The 15,321-nt window shown below is 36.8% G+C and overlaps 1 protein-coding gene across 1 annotated transcript in view; it reads right to left on the bottom strand.

Moving 5' to 3' along the window:
- Positions 1–15,321, bottom strand: part of LOC148310091 (beta-1-syntrophin-like) — a 78,484-nt gene that overhangs the window by 3,938 nt on the left and 59,225 nt on the right. Inside the window, exons 5-6 of the mRNA XM_088259008.1 lie at positions 9,929–10,248; positions 7,370–7,542 (exon numbers count right to left, since the gene is read on the bottom strand). Coding sequence (XP_088115134.1) covers positions 7,370–7,542; positions 9,929–10,248 — 493 coding nt within the window. The remainder of the gene's footprint in view (positions 1–7,369; positions 7,543–9,928; positions 10,249–15,321) is intronic.

A 15,321-nucleotide genomic window follows, 5' to 3' on the forward strand; every position in this document is an offset into this window, starting at 1 on the left:
GAGGTGACGATATAATTTCACGTTAAATTCGTTCAAAGCTTTGCGTAATACACATTAACCTAGGAGTGGTGTTTGTGAGTGCGATAACAAGACGTTAGAGACGGAGTTCGCGAGGAGTAAGCACGGTGCAGGAGATACGCAGAGTGAAGTTCGGTGTAAATGGGTGCCGGGAATGGGAGACTGTCTCCCGCAGCCGTTTGGAGGAGACTCACGACCATAGTGCTGGAACAAAACACTTTAAAACAGATGGCAAAACTTCCCTTTCCCAGTGACGAGAATAAGTAGGGTCTAAAACTAGCGATAAACTCTTTTAACGGGCGCGATAGACGTAACAAACAAAGCGATAAACAACACGATATATCTATGTATTAAATGTTAAATCAAACGCTGATTTTTTTAGTCTTCTAAGTTGTATTTTATTTATTTTAACTGCAAACAGTTGGTAGAATAAGATTTTAAATTTTTGGGTTATATATCCAAAATTAAACAAGGTTATTAGATTGAATTCTACTTTTATTTACATAAGTATACATGATAATATGTAAATAAAAGTAGAATTCAATTCAATAACCGTATTTCATTTTGGATATATTACTCAAAAATTGTATTTTATTGGTAAAAAAAACACATACAATCAATTTTGTGACAGTATAATACAACTAAGTAGACTCAAAAAATCAGTGTTTGATTTAACATTTAAAACATAAATTAAAATGGAGTTCTACAAACTAAATGCCAAATCTATAAATAAATAACACCATGTATTTATTCATTTATTTAAACATATCACAAACGTATTTTTTCACCCAAGAAGGTGAAGCTCCTACCACCAAGACAGGTCGTGAGCTTCATGACTCTACAAGTCTTGAGAGTGAGCTATGACACAGGGAGATCCCAATAGACCTAATACGGTCGCAGTGACATAAGAAATGCAAGATCCCTTGACCTCATATAATAAAATATATATTCGTAAGTCACATATATAATATTCCCAATGAGAAATTTCCATTACGCATTTTGGGACATGGGATTAAGGTTAACAAGACTGTAAACAAATAAGAAAACACAGGGCAAATGAAAAATAAAAAGCAATAAAAGATACAGTAAATAGGCATATAAAAAAACATAAGGTAAGAAGCATGTTTAAAGGAAAAAAAACTAATCACTATCCAAATGTCTATCCATTAAAAGAATTTTTCAGTTCATTCATTTTGGATCCCTGACTGGGTTCTATTTTATATGTCAGGCAGCTGGTTAATTTGTGTATGTGCAATATATTGCAAGGACCTTACTCCAAACTAAGTTGTGTTTATCGGCTTCACATATATTTTATTACGTCCTCGAGTATTGTAATGACGAATTTCTCCATTAAATATCGGTTTAATACATATTGCATGTATATTACAAATAAAATAAAGGCATATTATTGGATTTTAATAATGTGGGTATTTCAATGGGTTCCAGAGTTCAAAATTTGATGGGAATGTGGAATTCCCCGATCTGGTATTAAAAATCATCCCAGGGCTACAGCGATTCGATTTGGATACAAAAACTTGATTTACGATACTACTAATGATATTGATTTCAGATAAACGTGTTTAAATTATCAAATTAAAAGTCGTAAATCAATCTAGCAAAATACCAAGAACTATTATTAATTTAATTACACTTCCATTAAAATGAAAATAATGTATGAAAGGTAAAAGAATAAGGCATGTTTACGACACAGCTTTACTTTTTTTATTTTATTATTATATATTAATACAAATACAAAGTACGTGTCGTATGAATATATAGAAGAGTTATATTTTATTTAACATCGATACAATAAATTCATCTGAATTTTAGAGGTGAACTTGTGGTTATTTTCAAAGAATGAGGTACATACAGCAAGGATAGTAAGAATTTAGAAAAAAAATAATGAAAACAAAACTGTAAACGTTTCTAAAATATACCGTAGAACGGGGCTACTTGAACTTTGATGTGATACTTGAGCCCACTACAAAAAAAATATTTAGATAGTGGTATCGATCGAAGTATCGTGACAATAAGTGTCACCTGTCAGGGAAACAATGAATCATGTCGATACGTCCTTTATTGTAGACCAAATAGAGATTTTTTTGTACTGGGCTCAAGTAACACATCAAAGTTCAAGTAGCCCCGTTCTACGGTACGTATAAAATTCAAGAAAAGTAGTAGTATGTTAAACGTGTCTGAATTTTTGTATCTCAATTTTTCAATATTTTTTACAACAATACATACAAAATACATTTTCAAAAAAACAAACCAAAACCTATTTTTTTGAAAATATAACGAGTTGTGGAACAACTTTCACAGGGTTAAAAGAATCACAAGAGGTTAAAAATATACAGTCAGTTAGCGTCGAAAGGTAGCTGTTCTCCGTTTCACGTATTCTTGGAAAAAAGTGTCATACCGACAAAGCACATATGGGTTTAAAAAGAAGTCTGTAGTAACGCGATAACGTTTTTTTAAGAAATACTTAAATTGTGAGAAAACACAGGCTTTAAAATGAGTCTTGTGATTTCTATGTTGCGATTCTGTTTAAATGAGTTCTTAAGCCAAACACCTACGACTTCGTAAATGTGTACGGTATGTGAAGTCATTATACAGGATGGTGCAAAATTAATCACCCTTTCGGAAGATGTCATAATTTTTGCAAATGGCGTCGTTCGTCAATAATATTTGACAGATGTGAACTCAACAGCTGCAGTATACAAACATATTCAGGTGGCGCAAAATGAATCACCCAATTTTGTTTTTGAATAACTTTTTTACTAAATACAAAAAATTATTGTGAATGATGGAAATCTTTACTTTTTTTTGTTAAGTGGAAAAGATGATACCCGTCAAGTGGCTGCCGCCAGTGTTCATACACATTTGCGCGCATCAATCGCATAATCATTATCAATCTATTTGTATACTGCATCTGTCTTATTCACAAATGTCAAATATTATTGACGTATGACGCCATGTGCAAAAATTCTAACATATTCCAATATGGTGATTCATTTTGCGCCACCCTGTATTATCTCAAAGTTCCGCGTATAGCAAAAACATTTTGCGAAATTGTAAAGGCGAGATTAAGCATAAAACTGAACAATCTGAACATACTTAGTAGGAAACGAGTCAGCATAAAGTCTAAATAGCGCAAAACGGGCGAGCTGGCGCTCTGCGTAAGCAAATGATAATAACGCTCGATAATGGCACCGAGTAGAGGGAAGTTTAACGCTTCACGACAAATGAAGAAGATTGGACCAAACTGCCGACATTGCTGGCGCGGATTCTGGCAATGACGAGCATCAGGCGTCGTCCTCATACAACGCGAATACGTGATCAACGCGTGAATCAGTGACGCGATCATCGCGCGACCGCACGATAGCGAAAATTGGGTGCCCTAATGGTGGGGACTGACCGTAGCCATTTCGTCGTAACGTAACACGTTACGATGCGAGCATTCGTATAGTCAGTACAGCGAGCCGAGCACTCCATCCAGTTGGAGCGCGCGCCGCGAGCGATGTTACGACGTTACGTTACGACGAAATGCTCCGGTCAGTCCCTCTCGTAGATCTCGCGAGTCCTTGTTCACGCGATGTATTTGTACCGTCCTCGACGATGCGTCGCGATAATCGCGCGAATCTCAATGAGGACACCTATTCGACATCATTATGCTTGATCGCGCGTTCGTATAAATTTAGTTCGCGCGAATAGATTATCAAACATCTTAGTCGCGCGACCGCATCACGCGAATCCCAGTTAGGAGACTTTCTCTAGATCTGTATGTTTAATCTCGGATACGTACGAGCATAATTCGCGAGAACGCGCGATGGTCGCGTAATAGCGTCGTATAAGGACGACGCCTTAGACAGCGATGGCAATTGAATGGGACAAATGGAGGCGGCGGTCTCGTCCGGGCGGGATTTAAGACGGCCCGGCCCGGTAACAATGCGAGTAATTCTCTCCAGGTGAGGCTGCGCCGCTGGGACGACATAAATTACTCTATCAAGAGGCGCGGAGTGATAAAGTACGCGCTCGGTATACACAGGCACAGCCGAGCACTACATAAATTTATAGAGAGATCGTCTCACAATAATGCTGAAAGGACGTCCAGGCATTGCTCCGGCGGGGATATGTCTACGTGTTTTGCTCAAACATTTATGGCCGCCGTAAAATCTACGGGCGTGTGCACTTTTAATTAACGTTTGCGGATTTGCGAATAACTGTAAAGCTGAATAATACATCAAAAATAAAAAGCTTTCGTTTACCACCATATTTCATAGCTGTATTATCATATTGAATAATATTATACAAACTGATATTTCAACCAAAACATAACATAATCGGCGTGTATGTATCAGGAGATGCATAAATGAGGAAGAGACTAAGATTGTGTGCTATGACAGCTTGGTGTGGCGTTGTATTCTCCCTGCCTACCCCTGCGAGTACTAAGGATATCTGATTTTTTGTCTCTTTTCCGTGAGTGATGCATATAACTATGCAACTTAATAATTTTAACTCAAGTGGTAAAAAACAAGTGTTTTCTTTAATCATTTTAATCATTAATAATTTCGTGTTATTTCAACTGTTTGTACGTAAAGATATGCAAAGTAAAGTAATAAATTACAAATAATTAATTATATTGATCTTGACCCCACCGGTAATCGACCTATAGTCAACAAAGTCAAATGAAGATAGGTACTCATTACGAAAGTAGAAAACAGCTTATTAAGGTAATTTGGATAGTACACAATTTAAATAAAATGTATATTTTTTTTACATCTCATCAAAGATGAAGAAGAATATGGAAGTCTGGGCATTTACGGGGCTGACGACCGTCATACGCTGGTTTAAGTGATCACTTTACACAGGTGTAACATTCACCAATTCTACCCATTATTGACAACCACACTACTCACATTCTTGGAAGATACCCATGTTACCCATATTCTTCTTCATCTTTGATGAGATGTTAAAAAACAATATGAAAATAACTCCTATAATTGGAGATAATCTAGATTTTGTGAACAAGTATTTGGACACACTCAAAATGTTGTAAAAATAAAATGTGTTTCGCACTAAGCATGTGGTTATTTTCTATCATCAACATTCTGAACTTATCGATTAGATGCAACACTTCTCTACACGTACTAATAACGTTTATCTACATAATGACGTCCGTCGGAAATGGATCGTTACGTTGCTCCATTATATAACCTGTCAGAGTGGTAGGAAATGATGTATTGGAATCAGTTTTTATACTGTCCGATTTCACATAATGTTCGTTTTCCATAAGTAGGCATCGCAAACACGCCACCCCGAACCACCAACTCCCCCGGCTCATTGATAATGCATTAACCACACTGAGCCACGACACAAATTTCATTAGAAAATGGTAATGCAGTTAAACCTCGATATAACGGACTCATTGGGGGGAGAGGGTGTCCCTTAAAGCCGAAAGTCCATCACAAAAAACGATGTTTAAAATAATAAATAATACGATACTAAAATATTTTTTTTATATGTAAACACTGTATTTATAATTCTTCTTCAAACCCTTATCTACACCCCAATGGTGCATTTAGTGATTTTAAAACAAAGTTACATTTTTATTATTTAATTATTAATTATAATATTATTTTCTATCAATATAACCCCGAATTATTCAAACTCAGTGCCTTATTTCGCATAAAATCCTGGTTTCTACATGCAAGCACATATAATATTCTTCTTCAAACCCTTATCCGCACCTCAATGATGCTTAGGGCACTGCATCATATAAACACAGTGTTATCTTATTCGTTAACACATGAAGGAAATGTGATCAGACCTCCGCTTCAGTTACCAGTCCAGGGTAATATTGAATAAACATTAGAGTGAAAAAATCACTTATATTTATTTGACCCTCACCCTGGGAATCAAACCCGGGACCTCTATAATGGTAGCCGAGCGTGCTGACCGGAGGCGGACACTGTATTAAGATATAAATAAACAATACAAAACACAAACAAAATTCTATTTATTGTCTTCGGACACTCATCGTGAAGTGACGTTGTTATTTGATATCGACGCGCTTGCTTTCGGTAATCCTGCTTCGGAAAAGGAATCAAGTTTTGTTTTCACTTTTGAAGGCTATTTTTTGATAATAAAATTACGAAAATGCGTATAATTCTTATTGATCGGCTTTCTTGTTCGTTATATCCGAAGTTCTTTAAATAGAGGTCCGTTATATCGAAGTTTTACTGTAATAAAAATAACAAAAAAAAAGAGTCATTAGATTTACTCGTATTTACCCTTATAATTATTTTTCTTTTCATAATGCACGTGTGTAATATTACCACTGTCCCATTACATTACGCGTAAGTATCTACCTATACTCAAATTACGCAACATATCGTGGGCAGAATACTTACAGCCCTGGCAACACTGTTTCCCTCGTGCTACGAGTATATACGTCACAGATCCCGCAAGAGTGTTTCGAGTAGAAAAGGATAATTTCGAAGGCGGGAGAGAAGATGAAAGAGACAGATTTACTGTCGTACAGAGATAACAAGCTCTTTTATACCGCTTTTGAGCTTTTCATAAGGAAATATAAAAATTGCGTACCTAACGAAATTATTTAAAGGTATCATTTTTTTTCATAGTAATAGGTGAAATCTCAAAACAGACGAAGTGTTTGATTTTTAAAATTACGAAATTCTACCAACGGCATATACGACCACTTTTCATTCCACAGTCGGGTTATATCAGAAAGTACCTTTCATTTTGTTTAGCGCATTGAAGGAAATATTTTTTTCTTTGTTTAATATTGGGAAGGCATCCGATAAGGATAAATAAATAGAAATTAATGATCATACCATCATCAAAAAACTGTTTAGCACAAAAAAAGTAGTTTAATAATTTTTTAATCTTTTTTTGCTGATGTTTTGTGGCACATGTTTATGCACATTATTTTTAACCAGCGAATGTTTTTCCTGGAATTTTCACTCATGAATTACATGAAATTATAGTAACTTTAAGCATAAAGAGTAGGCATAGGCTATGAAACTAAAACAGTTGAAGCCTGAAACCCTACGTCATGATAAGCGGTGTTGCATAAGCCGTAGCTAGATTTTCTAGTCAATTGGACGTTAGGTAAAAAAAAATATTATTAATATTATTAACCACTTTCATTTTTGGTTCTTTTTCCAACCGGTTTCGACAAGCATCTTCATGGATGGATATGTAATATGCCACCCCTATTTACGCTGTTCCGCTTCCAAAACAGCGTTATAGCGAAAGAGCGTAAATAGGGGTGGCGTTAAGTGGGGTATTACTTTACTCACAATCTGATAGGTAGAAGATAGGTACTCACAATCTCGCCCTCGTCTCCGCCGAAGTCGAGCCAGAGCAGGCGCTCCCCGTCGTCCGCCGAGGAGCGCAGGCGGTGGAAGGGGGCCCGCCACAGCACGCGGCCCCCGGCGCGCAGGGCTGCGCCCCCCTCGTAGTGCAGCCACAGCTGCGCGGGCCTGCCCAGGTGCGAGCACCCTGAGAACAACATCATAATTTTTATTTTAAACTTTTCGACGAGGTATAGGCAGAAGACAGATACCTTTCACTGCCTGCACCGGGGCACTTTTAGAAAATTCGGTGTTGGTTTTACAAACTTATTTAGATTGGCAGTGACAGGGATATTGAAAGCTTTTAAATGTTAATTCCCAGTAAAATCGGGATAAACTTTTGTTTTACATTTTCTAAAAATTCCGCAAACTTAGTTCACAAAGCAAATAAAATTGTTTTGCAAGAGAAGGTCTGTCAGGAAGCCTAGATGCTTCTGTATCAGATCTGGGAATGCGGTGGGAAAGCTTTAAATATAGATCTGCTGACTCCGAAATATACGAGATTGGACGAGGATCAAGACCGAGATCGAGACGCTGTTTAGAGCTGCCCAAGACAATTAATGACACGACACGCACAGAAGAAGAAGAAAAATAAGAAGAAACTTTATTTATAAAATAAACACGACGTTGTTTTCATTTCCTTCTTATTCGCGAGTCACAGTCTGCGTGATCATTGGTTTGCTTCTTTCACTTAAGTCCCACCTTCCCACCCGTCTCTATCCTCCGCTAGTTTCTTTAAATCGGCGTTCTCAAAACTGACGAACGTCGTCATCTTGGTTTTCTTCTGTCGCACTTGGTTTTTTTTATCGGCGTAACACTTTTCCAACTAAAAAAATTTAAGAAATAAATTTCTTCTAATATATTAGTACGTATTTGTGTTATTTGTTTCCGTAGCAGTTATAATGAAATCCCATTTTCGAAATTGATTAACAATAACAATCAGAAATGAACAATAAGAAAGGAATGATGAGATACGAACACCCCGAGCAATGAATGCGGAAACGGAAGTACCCACGTAAATGTGGCTGCGGGAGCATAATAAGAAGAGTCGGTGAGTAAATAAATCAATGAAGGAGAAAAAAGGAATTAAGGAAATGGGAAGTTCCATTCCATTAATACAGAATTCCCGAAACCATTAAACGTAAAAAATCATGACTTTCAATTAGTTATTCTATTAAGTGATTCCATTTATTTGGGAAGCCGGCTCAGCTTTTATACTTCCTTCAAGAAAAACACCGCGAATTGAGTGCCTACCTGCCTTTACAACGAAAAAGTTTAGTTGTTTGCACATGTCTTATTACGTGGGTATATATATATTTTTTATGCGACATCGATCTCACAGTGTCCATTATCAAAACATGTGATTTGTATCATCGTATCCACGTAACATACTAAGGGCGTTTGTCCACTACACGGGATTTCACCGTCCGGCAGTCCGGTTTTGAAAAATGAAAACGACTACGACAGTTTAGCGTGATCGAATTTACGCGCAACATGTTAACGCACCGATCAAGAGCTCCGATCCGAAGAAAGATGAACAAAAACACAAGCCAATCCAAGCCAATCGTCGTTTTGAAACGCTAACTGACGTGCCGGATGGTAAAATTACACGGAATCACACAAAATTTCGGGTAGTGGACAAGCGCCCTAAGGACGGGAAAGATATTTCTACCCGTTTGGTCGATTGATATTTATGGGCGGGAAGGGTATTTTTGTCTCCTGCGCTCATTTAAAAGTCGGAAAAGAAAGAATTGTTAAATGTTTTCATATGAATATTATGCACCGATTCTCTTTGATCCAAGTCCGTCTCTAAGCACAAGAGCTAAGTGTTGTTATTGGAGAGAGAGCGTAATTAATTTAAAGATTGTTAAGAAGAAATGTCTGGAAATAAATTTAATTATAAAAAAACTCTTTTGACTATATTCATTAATATAAAAAATATGTGCTCTTATGGTGTTTTAAAAATAATAACCAAGGGAAATACCATTACTTCTATGTTGATTATGTGCATTTATGGAGTTTGAGAAAAAATCAATATTACTTACGAATGTTAAGTTTTAAAAAATATACTCGTGATACTTATAACTACCTTGTACCGCATACATATATATTGGTAGTGTAAAGGCAAAGGGGTATATCTGTCTCAGACCAAATTTTACAGGAGAGCAAAAACGAATTTGTGAAATTAAATATTTTTTTCGGATGGCATATGTACATATCTTAATAAAACTAAATAAGTATTGCAACTACAGCTATATCCTTTTGCTAGATTATGGAATACACTAATTTAGACATTTTATGGAACAAACATAGAAAATGAAAAATTTGAGAGATATATCCTTTTGCCATTACACTACTGATATGTTCCCCTGTAATATATAGATATTTTTTAATGTATAAAATAATACTATAAGCATAAAAAAACAACAAAAGAAGGAAAAGTCCCTCTCCAAGTGCAAGAGCTCAGTCTCTTTTGGAGAGGCTCAGCGCAAGTAAAATTATAAAATTGTATCGAGTAGAAAAAAATTACTAACGAAAAACGAATTCCTTCTGCTGCATGACCGCCTCGTGCGCGCCGCTGACGAGCGCGCCCGCCCAGGCGGCCAGGTCGCGGTGCGTCTCGGCGCGCAGGGCGCGCTGCACCACGCCGCGCGCCGTGCCGCAGCGCACGGTGAGCGCGAGCGCGCCGCCCGGCAGCGAGCCCGCGCCCGGCGCCAGCGCGCCGCCCGCACCCGGCGCCACCGCGCCGCCCGCGCCCGCGCGCGACCAGCCCACGAGGCGCAGCGCCGCCAGCGGCAGCGCCTCGGTGGGCGAGCCCCACGCCTCCACCGACCAGGGGGCGACCTCGTACAATCTGGAAATTTTACAAAATTAACCTCTTTTCTATTATTTTATTTATTTATTTCATCATATGCATCAGTGCTCCGCAACCGGTGTGCCGTAAGCCGGATACAAGTGTGCCGCGGTCAAATTCAATGTAATTGATTTTACAATTTTACAATTTTTCATTATGTATTTAATACACAAAGAAAAATATTTTTTCATAATATTGTCTATTTTTTAAATGTATACGTAGTATAGAATTATTAAAACTAAATAATTTTTCAATGGTCTATATATTTTATCTTTTGGTGTGCCTAGTAATTCTAGGAAGAATTTTGGTGTGCCACACCACTATGTCCATGTGCAAACAATCTTCGTCTCTTTTACATTCGTGCATACCCGCCGATTATTCCGACTCCTAACCGACCAATTTCTTTCATGATTTGAAATTTATTGTTTGAAATACTTAAACATGCTAAATTTTTCCTGGTCTTCCTCTGCCGATAAAGATTTGATAATATTTACTCATAAATTATTTAATAATATTTCCGATAATACGAGCGAAAAAATCACTTATATAAAAGATATTGTCTTAAAAATACACGTGGGTGTTTGAAAGCAATTCATTTTTAGAAAGAGAAATGAAACAACAGAAAAAGGTAATGATGGTTTTGAAAATATATTTTTAACTCGATTTTCTCCGCTTCACCACGTTCGCCCACTCCTACTCGCATGTTACGGGGGTGTTGCCTGACCACATCTCCTGCAGCGCCAATTTCGGGCTACACTTGAGCATACATGGTATAAACGGAGTAATGGAAGGGAAATGGTTTTTTAATTTTATTTCGGACATTGCAAACATCCGTAAACACGGAGAGAATTTCAATCATTTTACAGTTAATATTTTAGTTTTATATGCAAAACCAAGCGTAAGCCTATAGTAAATGATAAATTTCTTAGAAATATTGCAAAAAACAAAAATATTCTAGAATTCCTCAGTTGATAACTACGACGATTATGATTTTTGGATTAAAAGTTTAAAGTTTGAAAAACTCTTTCAAATATGGTATATGGTATTGTTTCAATTTCTGAAAAATTATTTTAAAATTTTTTTCTTGAATATTTTTGCTCATAATTTGGGGTACGTTTTACTAAACATTGTAAAATAAATAAAGCTTCAATTTTAATCTTAACCACTTTTGTGTACAGTATACACTTATAAAAGTGATTAAAATAATGTTTCGTTTTTATTTCATTTATACATTTTATTCGTTTTCAATATCAAAAAACATTTGTTTGACCATTATTAAATTTTTATACCTGCATAATCGGAATAAATTTGTGTAAATGGAAGGTTTTTATTTGAAATTTGAATCTTTATCGACATTTCTTTCATATATATTTTTTCTGTTCGTGAATCTAGGGCAAGTGAAAAAACTACCGACCCTTCAGCAACCTGCATATACTTACCCGTATTCAGTACACTCCTTTTCAACGTGGAAAAACCTTCGCCATTCACACGTGCTACTGATATTTTTACGTGGTTTCCTTGAAAGAACTCGTGATATGTATTATAATATAGTGATTTCTTCACTACAATTAGCTAAGGATTGGACACGATGTTTCGGGGTAAGCGCCAATAATTGCAGGCTCTGGTGAGATTCGGAATACCAGGGCCCGAGGAAGTCTGGCGGGAGGTATGTAACGAAAATAACCCCACGCCGGAACTCCTATTAATTTATTCGTGCAGAAATATCGAGGAACAATTTTCCTGACCGATGTAAACTCCGTTTTGACACGGAAAATACACTATTATCGTAAGTCATAATATCCTGTTAAGGTGAAACAGCGTTATTACATTAATTCAATATTAATTAAACGAGATTCACCCGCGGCTCTATTATTTCTCAAATGTAATACCGCGAACCTATCTACTCAATATTCAATATCAACCTTAAATAATAACAACCCTAAGATGATTTAATTTGAATGAACATTCGGGACGCTCAAAATAGTCGAAATTTGATTAGGAAAATACTGCGTAATTCAGGCGTTAGGTGGTACTGTGAATACGATATAATAACGTTGAGAACAATAAATCACCCGAACCAAAAATGAGTATTTACTTACTAGATTAAAATTGGAATATGTAATAAATCAACCGGTATTAATAAGTAATCTGGTGTCGACACGCGCTCGTAGTGTGGGGACAAAGGGTCGGCGAGAGTACCTCCAGGAGACGCTATTTGCATGTCGTTAATGAATGGACCACGGCGGCTCTAGCTCGGCCAATTTAAGTCAATTATCCCTTATTCCGGCACACTTAAGCCTCGCCAGAAACGACATTAGCAAAATTACCGAAAAAGTAGACACTCCGGTAGTTAGTTGTACCTACCTTCGCAGGCGAACCGGCGAGGGTGGAGCGCAGAGCGCGATTACGTTCTCCACATTTAGGCGCCATCGATTTTCCATTAAGACGGGGCAAACATACAGGATGTGATGCAAATAGAGATGAAAAGAAAATCTTCAATCCCGGCGACAATGCGCGCCATAAACGGTTTAATCTCGCTCGCCGTTTTTCGTTTCTTTGTTAGTACTATTCCAGTCGTGTGAACCGATCGTGTTGCGGGGAAATGGAATCCAGTCATTAAAGCGACCACGTCCCCGGAACACTTTTTATGAAGCGGGTATTTTTAAGATAAAGTACACCTTAACTCAAAAACGTAACTTTACCGTACGTGATAAACTCCGCTATAGAACCATTTATAGTAGATTACCTGAGCGTTATGTTCGCATTATGGGATCCTTACTAGCGCTAGATTAAGAATATTAATAGCTACGCGTTTTTATGGCTAGTCGTATAATAAAGTTTAAACACTTTATTTCGATGAAATCGGTGAACCGATATTAATACCATAACTGCCAATTATGTTCAAAGGATTATTTTAACAAAAAAACATGCAACAAAATAAAGATTTTAAGGGAAACTCACGATGTACGGTAATAAAATAATATTATTCACAAAACAAACCATCGTAACGAAATCTTTAGTAAAGTGATATCGTTTCAATTCGTAAATACACGAAGATAATAGCAAGTATAGGCGAACGAAGACTAAAAAATGAGCGGACCATTGATTCGAAGGGGCCCTTAATCTATTTTACAGCCGGCAGACGACAATAATCGAACCATAATAGAGGACAAACAGCCGACAGTGGACGCTCGGGCCGCTGTATAAAGAAAAACATAATCCCAACACAAAAAGGACGAAATAATGCTGGCACCGCGTACTTGCACTACTAGACCGGGACTATGGGAAATGGGAAGAGGAAAGTGGCATTGCTACATATTCATTTATAATGTTCTGGGTAAAATAAGAATCCCGCAATTAAGTCCAAGACAATGTAATAACTACAAAAATACTCATTCTATCATTCAAACCCTTATCCGCACCCCAATAGTGTATGGGGCACTGCATCACATAAACGCAGTGTTATCTTGATCGTTAACACATGAAGGAAAGGTGATCAGCCCTCCGCTTCAGGTACCAGTCCAAGGTAAAATTGAATAAATATAAGAGTGAAAAAATCACTTATATTTATTTGACCCCCCCTGGGAATCGAACCCGGGACCTCCAGTACGGTAGCCGAGCGTTCTGACCATTATACTACGGAGGCGGACAAAAATGTTAGAAAAATGTATTTTATTATAAACGATACAGTAAAACCTCGATATAACGGGCTAATTGGGGGGAGGGGGTGTCCGTTAAAGCCGAAAGTCTAAAGTTGTATACTTAAATATATTTTTTTTTAATTATAAACACTGTATTATGATATTAAAAAAAAACAATACAAACACAAAAAAATATATACTTATTTTCAACGCACACTCGTCGTGACCTTGCTATTTGATATCGACACGCTTGCTTTCAGTAATCCTGTTTTGAAAAGGAAAACTTTTGCACGTTTTGTTTGCACTTTTGAAGTTTGCTGTTGTTTTTTAATCGACTCTCTAAAATTCCGAAAATGTGTAGTTGAACTTCGTTATCTGACAAATAGTCAATGAATGTTATTAGGCCGTCGAGATGTGATCTTACCACCGATAACATCATTTTTGGCAGTGTTGTTTCTTCTTTTTCGCTATCTTCACTTTCATACTCATTTTTTAGGTTCAAAACTTCATTTGCTTTTTTACTTCCAGGGTCACCTTGATCCATTATATTCTAAGTTCATTAAATAGAGGTCCCTTATATCGAGGTTTTACTGTACTGAAAAAATAAACATTTACTGTGAAATAAAAGGACTAAGTTTTTTCGCTAACAAAATTTAAAGACAAATAGGAAAGTTAAAACATCAGCCCGGGTCAAAAGACGACGATCGTTAAGGAAATTAGATGCAATAAAGGAAATTGGGTGTACGTTTATCTATTGAAGGCAACAGATTTTATTTAGCCTGAAAAAAAAGACTGAAAATTTTCAAACAAAGGAATCCGAATAAAACTTAATTCGGAAAATCAGAACGTCTGATTGTCCATCGTCATCTTGTTTGAAAAAAACGAGTCAATTTATCGACAAGGAGATCGTAACAAGACAAAACGTTATTGTATATCTGACATACTTTTCCATATACTTTTTGCACAGTAAATATTTGAATGGGGTTTTAAAGTAGCGATGATTTTATAATTAGCTTTTTTTCTAAACGTTGTACATAAAAACGTTTGTTAAGATTAAAACGTATATTACAAATATCCAATTATATAAATAGAGAAGATATTAGAAAAAAATGTAAGGCTCAACTAGAAGTAATTCAAAAGATTAAGAAAAGTTCATTAAGGTGTATGTAGAACGAATGGACAACAAGAGAATGATTTTGGCGAATGTGAACGGGAGAACAGATCGAGGATGATCGAAGAAGACTTGGCACGACCAAATCAATCAGAACCTAATATCTGGTGGTGTCAAATGTCTACGTAATCGGAGGGCACTAAATATGTGGATGTGAAGGAAGATAGGAGTGTGTCAGGACAGAAGACTGTGGCGTTCCATCCTCTCTGTCTAATCCTGCAGGGGAAACGGTATGATGGTATGTAGTAGTAGTAGTAGTAT

This window comes from Brachycentrus maculatus, unplaced genomic scaffold (genome assembly GCF_059751285.1).
Source record: "Brachycentrus maculatus isolate JH-2025_06_01 unplaced genomic scaffold, ASM5975128v1 h1tg000107l, whole genome shotgun sequence".
In the NCBI taxonomy this organism is placed as follows: domain Eukaryota; kingdom Metazoa; phylum Arthropoda; class Insecta; order Trichoptera; family Brachycentridae; genus Brachycentrus; species Brachycentrus maculatus.